The sequence below is a fragment of the Nomascus leucogenys genome, chromosome 12 (assembly GCF_006542625.1).
Source record: "Nomascus leucogenys isolate Asia chromosome 12, Asia_NLE_v1, whole genome shotgun sequence".
In the NCBI taxonomy this organism is placed as follows: Eukaryota; Metazoa; Chordata; class Mammalia; order Primates; family Hylobatidae; genus Nomascus; species Nomascus leucogenys.
The window spans coordinates 49,702,033-49,718,628 of record NC_044392.1 but is presented as its reverse complement, the minus strand read 5'-3'; the positions used below and the strand labels follow the sequence as shown (position 1 = coordinate 49,718,628).

At 44.7% G+C, this 16,596-nt stretch overlaps 1 protein-coding gene and 1 pseudogene across 2 annotated transcripts in view; both read left to right on the top strand.

The window, feature by feature from the left end:
• TUFT1 (tuftelin 1) overlaps positions 1-16,596 on the top strand; it is a 43,482-nt gene that overhangs the window by 11,086 nt on the left and 15,800 nt on the right. The window contains exons 2-5 of one of the 2 annotated variants that reach the window (XM_003259242.3): positions 11,023-11,124; positions 12,318-12,404; positions 12,944-13,033; positions 14,591-14,656. In XM_003259242.3, coding sequence (XP_003259290.2) covers positions 11,023-11,124; positions 12,318-12,404; positions 12,944-13,033; positions 14,591-14,656 — 345 coding nt within the window. The remainder of the gene's footprint in view (positions 1-11,022; positions 11,125-12,317; positions 12,405-12,943; positions 13,034-14,590; positions 14,657-16,596) is intronic. The other variant, XM_012510967.2, reaches the window with a different exon arrangement.
• LOC101178931 lies at positions 5,948-6,441 on the top strand (annotated as a pseudogene).

Sequence of the window (16,596 nt, the reverse complement as noted above, 5' to 3'; positions counted from 1 at the left end):
GGAGTGCTGGGATAAAGGTTGGACCCTCAGAGAGGAGATGCCTTGAAGGCTGAGCAGGAATTCTCCAAGTAGGCAAGGGAGGAGAGGATACCCTGGTCAGAGAAAGCCACATGTGCACCTCTGGGGAGGTGGGAGCACGTATTGCAGTGGAAGACCCGTTAGCAGAAACAGACTTGGATTTGGATGCCTTCTACAATGGGATCAGGAAAAAGTTGGGGATAGAGTGCGGGGTACATTGGGGTACTGGAGGGAGTCAAAACATTTTATGTGGTATAGACTGTGACGGTCCTGATCATAAGGGGACTCGAATACCATAATAAGGAGTTTTTGATTTTTTGTTTTTAAAAACATTTAATAGTAACATATATACAGAAAAATATATACATCACAAATGTTCAGTCAAGTAATTTTCACAAACTGGACACATTCCTGTAAGCAGCCACATCAAGAAACACATCATTACGGGCACCATAGAAGCCCCTCATGTCCCCTTCTAATTACCACTCACCTCCACCTCGAGGGTAACTACTATCCTGACTTCTAAAGTACAAATTATATTAGTTTTGCTTATTTTTGTGCTTTTTATGTAAGTGGAATCATATAGTATACTTTTGTGTCTGGATTGTTTTGCTTAACATCTTTGTGAGATTTACTGATGTTGCATGTACAGTGCTTCATTCTTTTTCATTGTTGTACAAAGTTCCATTGTATGAATATATTGCAATTTATTCTACTCTTGCTGAACATGTGGGTAATTTCTAGTTTGAGGCTATTCTGAAAAATGCTACTGTGAACTTTCTAGTATGCATGCTTTTATGGGAAACATATGTATGTGCTAGGGCAAAGGGAAAGCCTCTCCTTCACCCTCGGAAGTTTTGCTGAAAATCACTGACAAAAGAAAATAAGGAAAAAAGGCCCAGGCGCAGTGGCTCGTGCCTATAATCCCAGCACTTTGGGAAGCCGAGGCGGGTGGATTACCTGAGGTCAGGAGTTCGAGAGTAGCCTGACCAACATGGTGAAACCATCTACTAAAAATACAAAAATTAGCTGGGTGTGGTGGGACACGATGGTAATCCCAGCTACTCGGGAGGCTGAGGCAGGAGAATTGCTTGAGCCTGTGAGCCAAGATCATGCCACTGCCCTCCAGCCTGGCCGACAGAGTGAGAGAGACTCTGTCTCAAAAAAAAAAAAAAAAAAAGGCATACAGATTTATTTGATCACAGTTTTAGGTGACATAGGAACCTTCTGAATGAAGACCCAAATATACAGAGGAAAACGTCCATTCTTTTTTAATTTTCAATTTTTATTATTTTTTAAAAACTAGCCTTACTGAATCAGAAGCAGTCCATTCTTAGATTTGAAAAAGTATAGGCAGCTGTGTAGAAATATGATTGGACAAAAAGGGTATGATCTAATGCTAAGAGACTAAGTGGTGAGACCCAGCAAGGCCTGTCTGTCTAGATTCTTCTTGACTTCTCTAAGCATTCCTTCCGGGTATGAGACAGGGCCGTCTCTGGAATGGGGGTCTTATGACTTCAAATCAAGCAAGGTGGGCCAGATAATTTTTTTTTTTTTAGATGGAGTCTTGCTCTTGTCCCCAGGCTGGAGTGCAATGGCACGATCTCGGCTCACCACAACCTCCACCTCCCAGGTTTAAGTGATTCTCCTGCCTCAGCCTCCTGAGTAGCTGGGACTACAGGCACCTGCCACCACGCCTGGCTAATTTTTGTATTTTTAGTAGAGATGGGGTTTCACCATGTTGGCCAGACTGGTCTCAAACTCCTGACCTCGTGATCTGCCCATGCCTCCCAAAGTGCTGAGATTACAGGCATGAGCCACTGCACCCGGCCAGATAGTTTCTTTATGGCTAGCTTTTAATAGAAAGAGGTGGAAAGTCAGAGTAATATTTTTAGGTTTTATGGCTGGCTTTGGGGAAAAGGGGTTCTGGTTTCTATGACCCACCTTGAGAAGAGGGATTCTAGTTTCTATGGCTAGCCCCGGGACGGGGAGGGAAGGAATGAAAGGCCAGAAAAGAGGTCAGGAGAAAGTCAGAGAAAACTTTTTTCTTCCGAGGCCTTCATTTTGGGGTATCATATTCTGAGATCCTACATTTGCATTTCTGTTGGGTAGAGTAACTAGTGGTGGAATTGCTGTGCCTTAGAGTACTTTTGTGTTTATCTTTGGTTGATGCTTCTGAATTTTCCAGCGATTGTGATGCTGCGCAATCCCAGCATCAGCGTCTCAGAGTGTCGGTTGTTCCACATCTGCTGAACACTTGGTATTTTTTTTTATCCATTTCATGTTAGTCATTCTGATAGGTATTTTGTGGCATTGTTTTGTGGTTTTACTTTCCAGTTCTTTGATAATGCCTGATGAAGTTGAACCCCTTGTCATATGTTTATTGACTGTTTGGGTATCCTCATGATGATGTGTCTGTTGGCGTCTTCTGCCTGTTTTTCTATTGGGCTGCATGTCTGGCTGGCTGTCTCTCTTTCTTTCTTTAAGTAAACATTTTATTTTGAAATAATTTTAAATTTACAGAAAAGTTGCAAAGATAGTACAGAGAACTCTTATATACCCTTCATCCAGTTTTCCCACAACGTTAACATCTTATGTCACCATGGCACGTTTGTCATATAAAGAAATTAATGTTGGTACAATGCTGTTAACAAAGTTGTAGACTATCTGGGTTTCGCCACTTTTTCCACTAATATCTTTTTTCTGATCCAGGATTCAGTCCTGGATCCCATGTTAATCATTTTGTTTAGTAGGAATTCTTTATATATTCTGGACATCTTTTGTCAGATATACATATAGTGAATTTCTTCTGCTCTGTGGGTTGCCATGCACTGTTTTTTTAAATTTTATTTTATTGTTATTGAGACAGAGTCTTGCTCTGTTGCCCAGGTCGGAGTGCAGTGGCACGATCTTGGCTCACTGCAACCTCTGCCTCCTGGGTTCAGGCAATTCTCCTGTCTCAGCCTCCTGAGTAGCTGGGACTACAGGCATGTGCCACCACTCCCGGGTAATTTTTGTATTTTTAGTAGAGATGGGGTTTCAGCATGTTGGCCAGGCTGGTCTTGAACTCCTGACCTCAGGTGATCCACCCGCCTCAGCCTCCCAAAGTGCTGGGATTACAGGTGTGAGCCACCACACCAGCCCTCTTAGCAGTGTCTTTTGATGAATAAAAGTTCTAAATTTTAAGGCCAGGCATGGTGGCTCACACCTGTAATCCCAGCACTTTGGGAGGCCAAGGCTGGTGGATCACATGAGGTCAGGAGTTCAAGACCAGCCTGGGCAACATGGCAAAACCGCGTCTCTATCAAAAATACAAAAACTTAGCCAGATATGATGGTGCACACCTGTAATCCCAGCTACTCAGGAGGCTGAGGTAGGAGGATTGCTTGATCTGGGGAGTCAGAGGGTGCGGTGAGCCAAGATTGTGCCATTGCATTCCAGCCTGGGTAACAGAATGAGACTCCCTCTCAAAAAAAAAAAAATTGTAAGGCATACACTAACATTTTAATAGTGGCTGTTTCTGGGTGGCAGGATTGTAAATGCTTATTTTCTTCATTATATTATTTTTGTCCCTGAAAGTACTTGAAGGAATATTAATTCCTTTTTTTTTTTTTTAAGAAAAAAGATAATTATAGGTCGGGCGTGGTGGCTCACACCTGTAATGCAAGCACTTTGGGAGGCCAAGGCAGGGAGATCACGAGGTCAGGAGTTTGAGACCAACTGGGCCAACATGGTGAAACCCCTTCTCTACTAAAAATACAAAAATTAGCTGGGCGTGGTGGTGGGCGCCTGTAATCCCAGCTACTCTGGAAGCTGAGGCAGGAGAATCGTTTGAACCTGGGAGGTGGAGGTTGCAGTGAGCTGAGATGGTGCCATTGCACTCCAGCCTGGGTGACAAGGTGAGATTCTGTCTCAAAAAAAAAAAAAAAAAAAGATAATTACAGATTCACATGCAGTTATGAGAAATAATAGAATTCCCCTGTATCCTTTATTCCATTTTTTCCAGTGGTAACATCTTGCAAAACTGTGGTACTCTATCACAACAAGGATATTGGCATTGATACAGTCAAGCTATGGAACATTTCCATCACCAAAAGGACCCCTCATGTTGCCCTTGGAGAGCCACACCCACTTCCCTCCTCCCCTGACTTTCTTCTTAACTCTTAGTAACCACCAGTCTTTTTCCCATTTCTATAACTTTGTTATTTAAAAAATGTTACACAAGTGAAATTATACAGCATGTAAACTTTTGTGATTGGCTTTTTTCACTCAGCAAATTCTCTGGAGAGTGTTGTTGCATGTATCAATAGTTTGATCCTTTTTTTTTTTTTTTTTTTTTTTTGAGACAGAGTCTGGCTCTGTCGCCCAGGCTGGAGTGCAGTGCCGCGATCTTGGCTCACTGCAAGCTCCGCCTCCCGGGTTCACGCCATTCTCCTGCCTCAGCCTTCGGAGTAGCTGGGACTACAGGCGCCCGCCACCGCGCCCGGCTAATTTTTTGTATTTTTTTAGTAGAGACGGGGTTTCACTGTGGTCTCGATCTCCTGACCTCGTGATCCACCCGCCTTGGCCTCCCAAAGTGCTGGGATTACAGGCATGAGCCACCGCGCCCGGCCAGTTTGATCCTTTTTATTGCTGAGTAGTATTCCACAATAACAGATGTGCCACAGTTTGTTTAACCATTTCTCTACTGAAGGCATCTGGGTTGTTTCTAGTTTTTGGCTGTTACAAATAAAGCTGCTTTTTCCCTTTCCTTTCTCCTTTCCCCTTCCCTTTCTTTCCTTCCTTTTCCCTTTCCCTCCCTTCCCTTCCCTTCCCTTCCCTTCCCTTCCCTTCCCTTCCCTTCCCTTCCCTTCCCTTCCCTTCCTTTCCCCTCCCCCTCCCCATCTCCTCCCTTCCCACCCCCCAGCTCCTCTCCTCAGGGTCCTACTCCGTAGCCCAGGCTGGAGTGCCATGGTGTGATCACAGCTCGCTACAGCCTCAACCTCCCCAGCTCAAGTAATCCTCCCACCTCAACCTCCCGAGTTTGTGGGACAACAGGCACACAACACGATGCCTGGATAAGAAAAAAACATGTTTTTTTGAAGAGAGGGGGCAACTTTGTTGCCCAGTCTGGTCTCAAGCTCCTGGCCTCAAGCAGTCCTCCCACCTTGGCCTCCCAAAATGCTGAGATTACAGGCTGGGCACAGTGACTCACGCCTGTAATCCCAGCACTTTGGGAGACCAAGGCAGATGGATCACTTGAGGTCAGGAGTTCGAGACCAGCCTGGCCAACATGGTGAAACCCCCTCTATACTAACATATAAAAATTAGCCAGGTATTGTGATGGGAGTTTGTAATCCCAGTTACGGGAGAGGCTGAGGTAGGAGAATTGCTTGAACCCGGGAGGCAGAGGTTGCAGTGAGCCGAGACTGCGTCACTGCACTCCAGCCTGGGTGACAGAAAGAGAATTCGTCTCAAAAACAAAACAAAATGCTGAGATTACAGATGTGAGCTATGATGCCCGGTTTTCTGTTTTTCATTTATCTGTTTTCTTTTTCCTGCCTTCCTGTGGATTAATTGAACACTTTTTAGGATTCCATTTTTATTCATTTATAATGTTTTTGAGTGTTATCTCTTTGTATAGACTTTTTAGTGGTTGCTCTAGGTATTATACATTATGTATACATAGGTTATCATAGTCTCCTGGTGTTGGCATTTTACTAGTTTGAGTGAAAAAGAGAAACCTTTCCTTCCTTTGCATCCCTTTACCTTCTCCCATTAATGATACTAAATATTTAATAGTATAATATTATAATATTTAAATATTTTATCTGCATACATTTAGAACCACATCAGACATTGTTATACTTTTTGCTTTAATCATCAAATGTAACTTAGAAAACCTAAGAGGGGCTTTCCAGCCCCGGCCCAGGCTCCTACAGCCACTGAGATGTTGATGCCTAAGAACCGGATTGCCATTTATGAACTGCTTTTTAAGGAGGGAGTCATGGTGGCCAAGAAGGATGTCCACATGCCTAAGCACCGGGAGCTGGCAGACAAGGATGTGCCCAATCTTCATGTCATGAAGGCCATGCAGCCTCTCAAGTTCCGAGGCTATGTGAAGGAACAGTTTGCCTGGAGACATTTCTACTGGTACGTTACCAATGAGGGCATCCAGTATCTCCGTGATTACCTTCATCTGCCCTGGAGATTGTGCCTGCCACTCTATGCTGCAGCTGTCCAGAGACTCGCTGGCCTCAGCCTAAAGGTCTGAAGGGTGAGCGACCTGCAAGACTCACAAGAGGGAAAGCGGACAGAGATACCTACAGACGGAGTGCTGTGCCGCCTGGTGCTGACAGCAAAGCCGAGGCTGGGGCTGGGTCAGCAACCGAATTCCATTTTAGAGGTGGATTTGGTTGTGGATGTGGCCAGCCACCTCTGTAAAATTGGAGAGGATTATTTTGCATTGAATCAACTTACAGCCAAAAAAACTTAAAAAAAAAAAAAAAAAGAAAAAGAAAACCTAAGAGGGGAAGGAAATCTTGTTGTATTTACCCATCTTTTTCTACTCATGTTTCTTTCTTCCTATTATTTCAAGTTTCCTTTTTTTTTTTTTAAATCATTTCCTTTCTGTTTAGAGAACTTTTTAAGCCATTCTTTTAGTGTAGGTCTGCTGGTGAGAAATTCTCTTAGGTTTCTTCATCTGAGAGTGTCTTGATTTCCCCCTCATTTCTGAAGGATATTTTCCTTTGTTACAGGATTCTGAACTGACCGTTCTTTTCTTTCAGCATTTGAAAAATAGTATGCCACTTCCTTCTACCCTCTGTCATTTCCGAAGAGAAAATAAGAGGGGTCCCCTCACGGTTATTTTCTCTGCTTTCAAGATTTTTTCTTTGTCTTTAGTTATCAGAAATTTAATTATGATCTATCATGGGATGAATTTCATGTTTATTCTGTTTGAAGTTTGCTTGGCTTCTTGAATCTATAGGTTTGTGTCTTTTGCCAAATTTTGAAAGTTTTTGGTCATTATTTCTTTGAGAACATTTTCAACTCACCCTCTTTCTCCTCTCTACCTGGAATTCTGATGGCTGGATGGAATCATCTCTCAGTGCCCCAACCCAGCCTAGCTGTCTATGCTCTTCCAATTGGAATGCCTAGGTTTATGAAACAGACCAGACTTGACCTTCATTAGCTAATAACCCCTTTGTTCTGACTGAAGGATGCCCTGCCTTTTCCCAGCCTGCCTCCAGGTATGGGGAGATAGTGTTCTTTTTTTTTCCTTTTTGAGACAGAGTCTCGCTCTGTTGCCCAGGCGGGAGTGCAGTGGTATGATCTTGGCTCCCCGGAACCTCCACCTCCTGGGTTCAAGCGATTCTCCTGCCTCAGCCTCCCTAGTAGCTGGGATTACAGGTGCCTGCCACCACAGCCAGCTGAGTTTTATATTTTTAGTAGAGACGGGGTTTCACCATGTTGGCCAGGCTGGTCTCAAACTCCTGACCTCAGGTGATCCACCCACCTTGGCCTCCCAAAGTGCTGGGTTTACAGGCGTGAGCCACCGTGCCTGGTCGAGATGGCATTTTAATAAAAGTGCAGGTATGTCCTGGGAAGAAAGAATTGGCAGCCATTCTGGCTATTTTGAAATCATTTCCTCTTTTTTCTTTTGTAATATTTTCTTGACCTAGATGTCATGGAGCATTCTCTGCGCATTCAGAAAATACCTTTGCTAAGGGCTGTGGCATACAACAGCTCTCGAGGAGTTAACAGAAGGGGTTATTCTTCACAAAACACAAATAACTGAGAGGCAGATGCCATGGGAGGCCTTGTGACGCTGTGGGAGCTCAGGGAGGGGAAGACGTGTTTCTCACAGGATGCAAGATGAGGCATTTGAACATGAACTCGAGGAACTTGCAGATGCCCTAGGTGAAAATGGGAAGAATAGATCTTTAAGGCACAGGAAATGATGGGAGCAAAGGCACTGAAGTTGGAAACCATGGAATATATTGGATAGGGCACTGAGAGATGGTAGCAAGAGGTGTGAGTTTACCCAGACTGTGGAAAGCCTTGCATGCCACTCTAAGGATGTGGCTTTTATTTCATAGGAATTAAGTGTTTTCATAAAACCAGCTACTTTGCTAAGGTTGGGAAGGTTTAAGGGCCATTGTGGCAGTGTCTTCTGTCTTTCCAATCCAAAATGTGAGAGGATGCTGATGTTTCAGTGCCACCCCCCTGTGTGGCAGTGAGTAACCTCCATACATTTTCTCATTTTCTTTTTCTTTTCGAGATGGCATCTTGCTCTGTCATCCAGGCTGGAATGCAGTGGTGCAATCTCGGCACACTTTAGCCTCCGCCTCCCTGGTTCAAGCAATTCTCCTGCCTCAATCTCCTGAGCAGCTAGGATTACTGGTGTCCACCACCACGCCTGGCTAATTTTTTTGTATTTTTAGTAGAGATGGGGTTTCACCATGTTGGCCAGGCTGGTCTCGAACTCCTAACCTCAGGTGATCCTCCCACCTCGGCCTCCCAAAGTGCTGGGATTACAGGCATGAGCCAGCATACCCGGCAATATTTTCAAGTAATGTTCAACAAAAAAACCCTCAGTTGGGGGCCGGGCGAGGTGGCTCACGCCTGTAATCCCAGCACTTTGGGAGGCCGAGGCGGGAGGATCACAAAGTCAGGCGTTTGAGACAAGCCTGGCCAATGTGGCGAAACCCCATCTCTACTACAAATACAAAAATTAGCCAGGTGTGGTGGCAGGTGCCTGTAATCCCAGCTACTTGGGAGGCTGAGGCAGGAGAATTGCTTGAGCCCAGGAGACGGAGGCTGCAGTGAGCCAAGATCGTGTCACTGCACTCCAGCGTGGGCGACAAGAGCAAGACTCCATCTCAAACAAACAAACAAAAAACCCTCAGTTGGATGGTAATATACCCTTTTTGCAGATAAAAACACCAAGAGTTAAGTATCTCACCAAAGACTGATTTCTTCTCCGCCAAGTTGGAAGGTTATCTTCTCCAGACATTTGGAAGGTTAAGAGGGTTCCTTAAAACCTGGTACCGGTAAGATGTCATTTATGCAGCTGGGCCTCAAGGCAGGGGATGACCAGATGACCTCAAGATCACTTTCATTCTTGGATAGCCCAGCACCTATTTCTCTTCATTGTCTGGGAGAGGCATATACTCCATCCTCATGCTGTCACAGGATGGAATCCAGAAGGAGCCTGAGATATACTTGGTCCAACTCCTTATTTTTCCAGTGGGAACCAGAGATCCATAGTGGCTAAGCCCCTCATTCACTTCCATGCATAGTACAGGTGATCTACTCTGCCTTGTTAGTCCTCTCTCAACGTTATCATCTTCCCAATCTACAGGCCCCTACTTTTCCCTCCTACCACGTTTTTCCTTTCAGGTTTTTAATTTTCCCCACAAAGTGTTGTGTGTGTGTGTGTGTTTTTTTTTTTTGAGACGGAGTCTTACTCTGTCACCCAGGCTGGAGTGCAGTGGCACGATCTTGGCTCACTGCAAGCTCCGCCTCCCGGGTTCACGCCATTCTCCTGTCTCAGCCTCCCGAGTAGCTGGGACTACAGGCGCCTGCCACCACGCCTGGCTCATTTTGTTTTTGTATTTTTTAGTAGAGATGGGAGTTCACTGTGTTAGCCAGGATAGTCTCGATCTCCTGACCTCGTGATCCACCTGCCTCGGCCTCCCGAAGTGCTGGGATTACAGGGGTGAGCCACCGCGCCCGGCCTTTTTAAAAAAACCTTCTTTGAAGCCCGGGCAACATGGCAAAACCTCATCTCTACAAAAAATACAAAAATTAGATGGGCATATTGGTGTGCCTGTAGTCCCAGCTACTTGGGAGGCTGAGGTGGGTGGATCACTTAAGCCTGGGAGGTCGAGGCTGCAGTCACGCACACACACACACACACACACACACACACACACCACACACACACTTCTTTGACTTATGAAAGAAAACCTGCTTCATTCTTTGAAATTAGGTTGATCTCTAGATGAATACCTATTATCTTGCCTGCTTTCACTTGGATAATTTCCATGTGGCTCATAGAAATGGGAGTTTGAATTCAGGTACTTTCCTATAGTTTAGTTCAGGAAGAATATTCTAGTCTTGTAAAGTGCATCAATAACTTGCTGGCTGGTTGTCAGGAGCAGAAATTCTGGATTGAGGATGAGCAGTCCAGGAATGACCTCTCCACAACTAGAGAAAGAAGAGTGCATGCAGTGTGTTCCCTGTAGTCCAAGAACCAGGGTAGCCCTGCTGGAGCTCTACAGAGCCGTGTGCCAGGTAATCTTTGTTGTGAAAGAAAAAACTGTCAGGTGGTCCCAGAGTCACCACCCCAAACACCTGATCTTGGGCAAGGTAATGCTGCCTCCCTGGACTTCAGTTTTCCTAGTCTGTGAAGTGGTGATGATAAGGCCCGCTCCACAGGGCTGGCAGAAGCACCCCTGTACTGGTAGCACTTTGTACCTGTAGACTGTAAAGGTGAGGGGTTATTGTTGCTGTCATTGTTATTATTAGGGCAACGTGGACATTCTCAGGCTGACTCTCCAGGGTGAACTGACAGGAGATGAACTTGAACACGTAGCCCAGAAGGTACTGCGGAATTCTGGTGGGCAAGGCCCCCTCCCCGCACCAGTGCTTCCTTGCTGCTGGTGTCTTACCCAAGTACTGCCTGGAGCTGACTCTGGTGACGTGAGCGTGGGAGCCCCTCCTTTCAGCAACATCCAGCTTGCCTCAGCCTTCTGCACTGCTTTGGGGCAGGAGGAGTCCCCCACTAAAATTAAAACTAAGCTGCTACTGCTGCCCATTTTCCCTGGCCGGTGTTCTTGCTGCTGTGTGGCTTCTGTTAGAAGTTCTGAAACGAATTTTTGGAGAGGAAAGTCAGACTAATCCTTCAAGTCTTTTGAGAAACAGGTCTTCTGCATTAGTTGAGGCGCAGGAGTTCTGGGCTTGCCATGTGGTTTCTGAGCCATCTCTCTCTCTCTCTCTCTCTCATCTCTCTTTGGCCAGGCGGGCAGGAAGACCTATGCCATGGTGTCCGGCCACTCAGCTGGTCATTCTCTGGCTTCAGAACTGGTGGAGTCCCATGATGGACATGAGGAGATCATTAAGGTAAGCTTAGTTCACCTCCAACTTTTCTCCCTGTCCTCTTCTTCCCTGCACGTATATGAGAGGGAGCAGTTGATGTTGTTGCCAAAGGGAGCTTGTGGTTTGATGGAAGAACCAGACTTGAGCTTCTAGTTCCTGGCAATCTCCTAGAAATATCTTAATTAATACCAGGAGACGACAGTCTGCCTGTTAGCAACTTTGTGCAGCCTGGCCCCAAGCAAGGGGCCCTTACTAGGAGCCTATCCACTGACCATGTTTTGCTGCTAGAGGTTGTGGAGACAGGTAGGAGGTGTGTTTATGGAACTTATATTTTCCCATAATGGATTCATCCTGATGGAACTTATTTATTTATTTATATATTTTTAGTTTTGTAGAGACAGTCTCGCCTTGTTGCCTGGGCTGGTCTCCAAATCCTGGGCTCAAGCAATCCTCCTGCCTCAGCCTCCCAAAATGCTGGTATTATAGGCGTGCACCACCCCACCTGGCTGATGGAACTTATTTTTAAAAAAATAAAATGATTTTTGTTATTTCTCTTTCTTTTTTTTTTTATAAAACAGCTTTTTGAGATATAAATCCCATACCATATGATTGACTCAGTTACAGTACAGTTCTGTGCTACATAACAACGTTTTGGTCAGTGATGGACTGCGTAGACAACAGTGGTCCCATAAGATTATTATACTCCATCTTTACTGTATTTTTTCTGGGTTTAGATACATTACCATTGTGTGATGATCACCTACAGTATTCAGCACAGTGACATGCTGTGCAGGTTTGTTTGTAGCCTAGGAGCAATAGGGCACACCATACAGCCTAGGGGTGTAGGAGGCCATGCCATCTAGGTTTGTGTGTGTACGCTCTGTGATGTTTGTACAAGGATGAAATTGCCTAATGATGCATCCCTCAGAATGTATTCCTATGATTAAGTGATGCATGACTGTATATATGTGAGTGTTTATGCCAATATAGCTATATAGCATTTAGCTAAATTTATTGCATTAGGGTAAATTTCTAGAAGTAGAATTGATAGACCAGTAAGTAAATATATTTTTAGGTCTTCTGATCCGAATCACCAAATTCCACCCAGTAAGTTGGTGGTAACAATTTACCCTCCCACCAGCACTATATGAAGCTACCTATTTTTGTATAGTTAATTTAATTTGAGGTTTCTTAACTAAATGGTGTTCTTATTTCAGGTGTACTTGAAGGGGAGGTCTGGAGACAAGATGATTCATGAGAAGAATATTAACCAGCTGAAGAGTGAGGTCCAGTACATCCAGGAGGTGGGCACCCCTTCCCTCTCACGCAGTGCCTAGGTCATTTCTCTAAATCTCACATTTTTTTTGGCTGTCTTCTTTTGTGGATTCTGATTTTTCCCCTTCTTTTTCCTTTATGTCTCTGAAATGCCACCATGCCCTCCTGGGTGTCAAATATATAACTTTCGACCCTTCATACCTGATCCATTAATCCACAAATACTTAAGTACCATGTGCCTAGCACTGTCCCAGCCACCGATCGAAAATTACCAGCCACTTTTCACAGCATTTCTTAACTCCCTTCCCTGGCTCATGTTTCTCATTGGCACTTATGCCCATATAACATATTACACATTTTACTTATTTGTCTTTTGTGTTGTGTGTCTCCCCAACAAGAATGTCAGCTGTAGCTCCACTTGACCAAGGTCCCTCCCTCCATCCTGCAGCCAGTCGTTAGGACAGTGCCCGACTCGCAGTACAGGCCAGGGATGGGGCACAGAGTTGGGTGAGTTGGCGTGCTCTCTTTCTCTACCCTAAAGCTCAAGTTTCTTCCCCTCCCCTCCCAGGCCAGGAACTGCCTACAGAAGCTCCGGGAGGATATAAGTAGCAAGCTTGACAGGGACCTAGGAGATTCTCTCCATCGACAGGAGATACAGGTAATAGGAAATGGTCCATGGTTGGGTCCCCACCGAGGAGGTGGGGTTGTGCCAGGCAGTCTCATTTACTAATTACCCAGTGTGTGCTAAATCTAGCATCCCTGCCAGGAATGGAGAAAATAGAGGTGATGCTGGCTTCTCTGGAGCACTCACAATCTGGTTAGGACTCTCCAGCTGATGAGCACTTACATTTACACGTGTCAGCTTAAACATAAGTACACCTGCTCCTGAAACACTGTACAGAAATTGAACTTATATAAATTAAATATCATCAGTTGTTAGCAAAGCCTCTTATCTATAAGGATTCTGTGATCAAGCTTCTTGTAATAATAGAATTTTATAAAGCAGACAATCACCTGTAAATCCACACTTCTCATAAGCTGATCTTGCTTAGTTTGGGTGATACCTGTGGCGTAAATTGAAGTCCGTGCCCTAGCCTGTTATTAATCTTGTATATAGTTATGTCTAACCTGGGATGGGAAGCTCCTCAAGGTTAGGAGTTCACCCCACCCCACCCCGTGTCTGTATCCTCACCCTCCCATTACCCCCAGGTCTGGGATGTAGAAGGCATCAGTAAATGTTTGTTAGACTGAACAGATTGGATAAGTCTTTCCTGGGATGGATAATCCTGGGATCCTGCTTTTCAGTTTTTCCAAAACTCGAGGACAGAAATGTCTTCAGGAGAGCAGAGCTTTCTCTTTGTGACTTCGCCCTCATCCTTTAGATTCTGAGTTGTACCCTTGATTTGCATTTTGGTTCAGGCAGAGTGTCTTGCTCCAGCAGCAGCCCCTGCCTTCATTCCCTTGAGGGAAACAGTGGCCCAGCAGCTGGTGCAAGGAAAGTTCTTTGTCTTGGGCATGCACTTGTGTGGTGGAACATTCCCTAATTTTTGCTTTGGCTGAAGGTAGGTCTTTCAGTGCCTGAGCTCACATCTGGCTGGTGGGAGCTACTTTGTCAGGTGGCAGAAGAACCTAGTGTGTGCAGAGACTGGCCCAAAGTCCAGCTCCCTTGTTTGCACAAACCAGCTGTCATATGATGAATAATCAGGCTTTGGGTCAGAAATAAGTGAAAAAGGGCTCCCCTTTGTAATTTTTGCTTTGTCAAACTTTATCAGGATCCCTGGGGGCAAGGGAAACTCTTTGTTTGTGGCAGGCAGCTGCACGTATTCCCTGGCTAAGAAGAATGGGCTACACATACTTTTCCATCTGCTGAAAGGTTTTAGCCTAAGGTTTTTTTCATCCTCCCTACAAGACTTTCAAGGTCCTTTCAAGGCCACATAACATTTCTCCACCCCCTCTTGTTTCTGTTTTCTCATGGAACACTAGAAATCTTTTTTTCTTTCCCTTCCCTCCCTCTTCCTTTTCTCCTTTCTTCATTCCTTCCCTTTTCTCCCTCCCTTTCTTTTTCTCTCTTCCTCCCTCCCTCCATTTCACCTTCCTCTCCCTCTCCCTGTCCTTCTCTTTCTAAGATTTGAGTGTTTGAGTGTTAGGAGAATAATGTTTCAAAGTTGGTTGCTTTCATCTGTTTTAACTACCAATTTTATTTTTCTTTGAACAGGTGGTGCTAGAAAAGCCAAATGGCTTTAGTCAGAGTCCCACGGCCCTGTACAGCAGCCCACCTGAGGTAGGTAACAGAGGACACCACGGTGGCTCCGCTTAGGCAGGGGCAGGATTGCCTCCTCCCCATCCTTTTGTTTATTGCTTTCTCTCTCTCTCTCTCATTAAATACAAGAGTAGTAGTTGACATAAAAATTCAAACAAAAAAGAAATATATAGAGTAGAAATTCTCCTTCCCCAATCTCACTCCTTGCAAGTATCCACTGTTAACAGATTGAAGTGGGTGGATCTTTCTAGGGCAGCGTTTCTCAGCCTCAGCTGTTCACTGGAATGGCCTTGCAAGCGTTAAAGGATATGATGCCTGGGTCCCATCCCTAGAGCTTGTCATTTCATTGTTCCAATAGGTGGCCTGCGCATCAGGACTTTTAAGAGCTCTTCGGGTGATACTAATGTTTAGCTAAAGTTGAGTGCCAGTATTCTAGAATATTTTTATATACGTAGACAACCATATTTAAATATCATGTATATGTTATATACACACCATATATACATGATAAATATATGTATATAATATACATGTGCTTTTCTCAACTATAAGATCATGGTAAATACATTATTCTTTGCTTGCTTTTTTTTCTTAACTAAAGAGTATATTATAACCTTCTTTCCATGTCAGTACATATAGATCTACCTCATTCTTTTGAATAACTACATAGTATTTCCTTCCATGGCTGTACTCGATTGATTGACTGATTGATTGACTGATTGATTGACTGACAGAGTCTCACTCTGTCACCCAGGCTGGAGTGCAGTGGCGATCATGGCTCACTGCAGCCTCGACCCCTGGGGTTCAAGCAATCCTCCCACCTCAGCCTACCCAATAGCTGGGACTATAGGGCACGCGCCATTAAGCCTGGCTAATTTTTGTGGAGATGGGGTTGCCCAGGCTGCTCTTGAATTCTTGGGCTCAAGTGATCCACTTGCCTCGCCTCCCAGAGTGCTGGGATTATAGGCATGAGCCACTGTGCCCGGCCTACTTTTTAAATTTTTATTAATGTTATTTTTTGAGACAGGGTCTCCCTATGTCATCTGAGCTGGAGTGCAGTGGTGCAGTCATGGCTCATTATAGTCTCAACCTCTTGGGCTCAGGTAGTCCTCCTGCCTCAGCCTCCTGAGTAGCTGGGACTATAGACACGTGCCACCACACCTGGCTAATTTTTGTATTTTTTGTAAAGACAGGGTCTCATCATGTTTCCCAGGCTCATCTCAAACTCCTGGGCTTAAGTGATCTGTCCACCTCGGCCTCCCAAAGTTTTGGGATTATAGTCATGAGCTACTATGCTTGGCTTCCATGACTGTACTTTATTTTTTATTTTTTGAGATGGAGTCTCGCTCTGTCACCCAGGATGCAGTGCAGTAGTATGATCTTGGCTCACTGCAACCTCCACCTCCTGGGTTCAAGCAATTCTCGTGCCTCAGCGTCCTGAATAGCTGGGACTACAGGCGTGAGCCACCACGCCTGGCTAATTTTTGTATTTTTAGTAGAGATGGGGTTTCACCACGTTGGCCAAGCTGGTCTCGAACTCCTGACCTCAGGTGATCCACCCACCTCGGCCTCCCAGAGTGTTAGGATTACAAGCATGAGCCACTGCACGCGGCCACCATGACTGTATTTTTAAAAAGTGTGTTATTATGTTTTTTTGTGATTATATAATACAAAACATTCATATTGTAGAAAATTTGGAAAATTCAGAAACACAGGAAAGTGAAAGAAGAAACAAATATCACTTGTAATCTACTCAGAGAAAAACCACAGTGAAATTTCATCTTTCCCTGAATGCAAATATATATTTACCATGTGAATACATTGTACAGTATGTAGCAATTCTTTATAATTGTTTTTTTGTTTCTTTAGTTGGATATGTTTTTGCATTCGGTGTCTTTGGCTCTCAAGTAGAGGTTGAATCAGACCCACCCATTAGTTCATGACACATCATCCTCATGGGG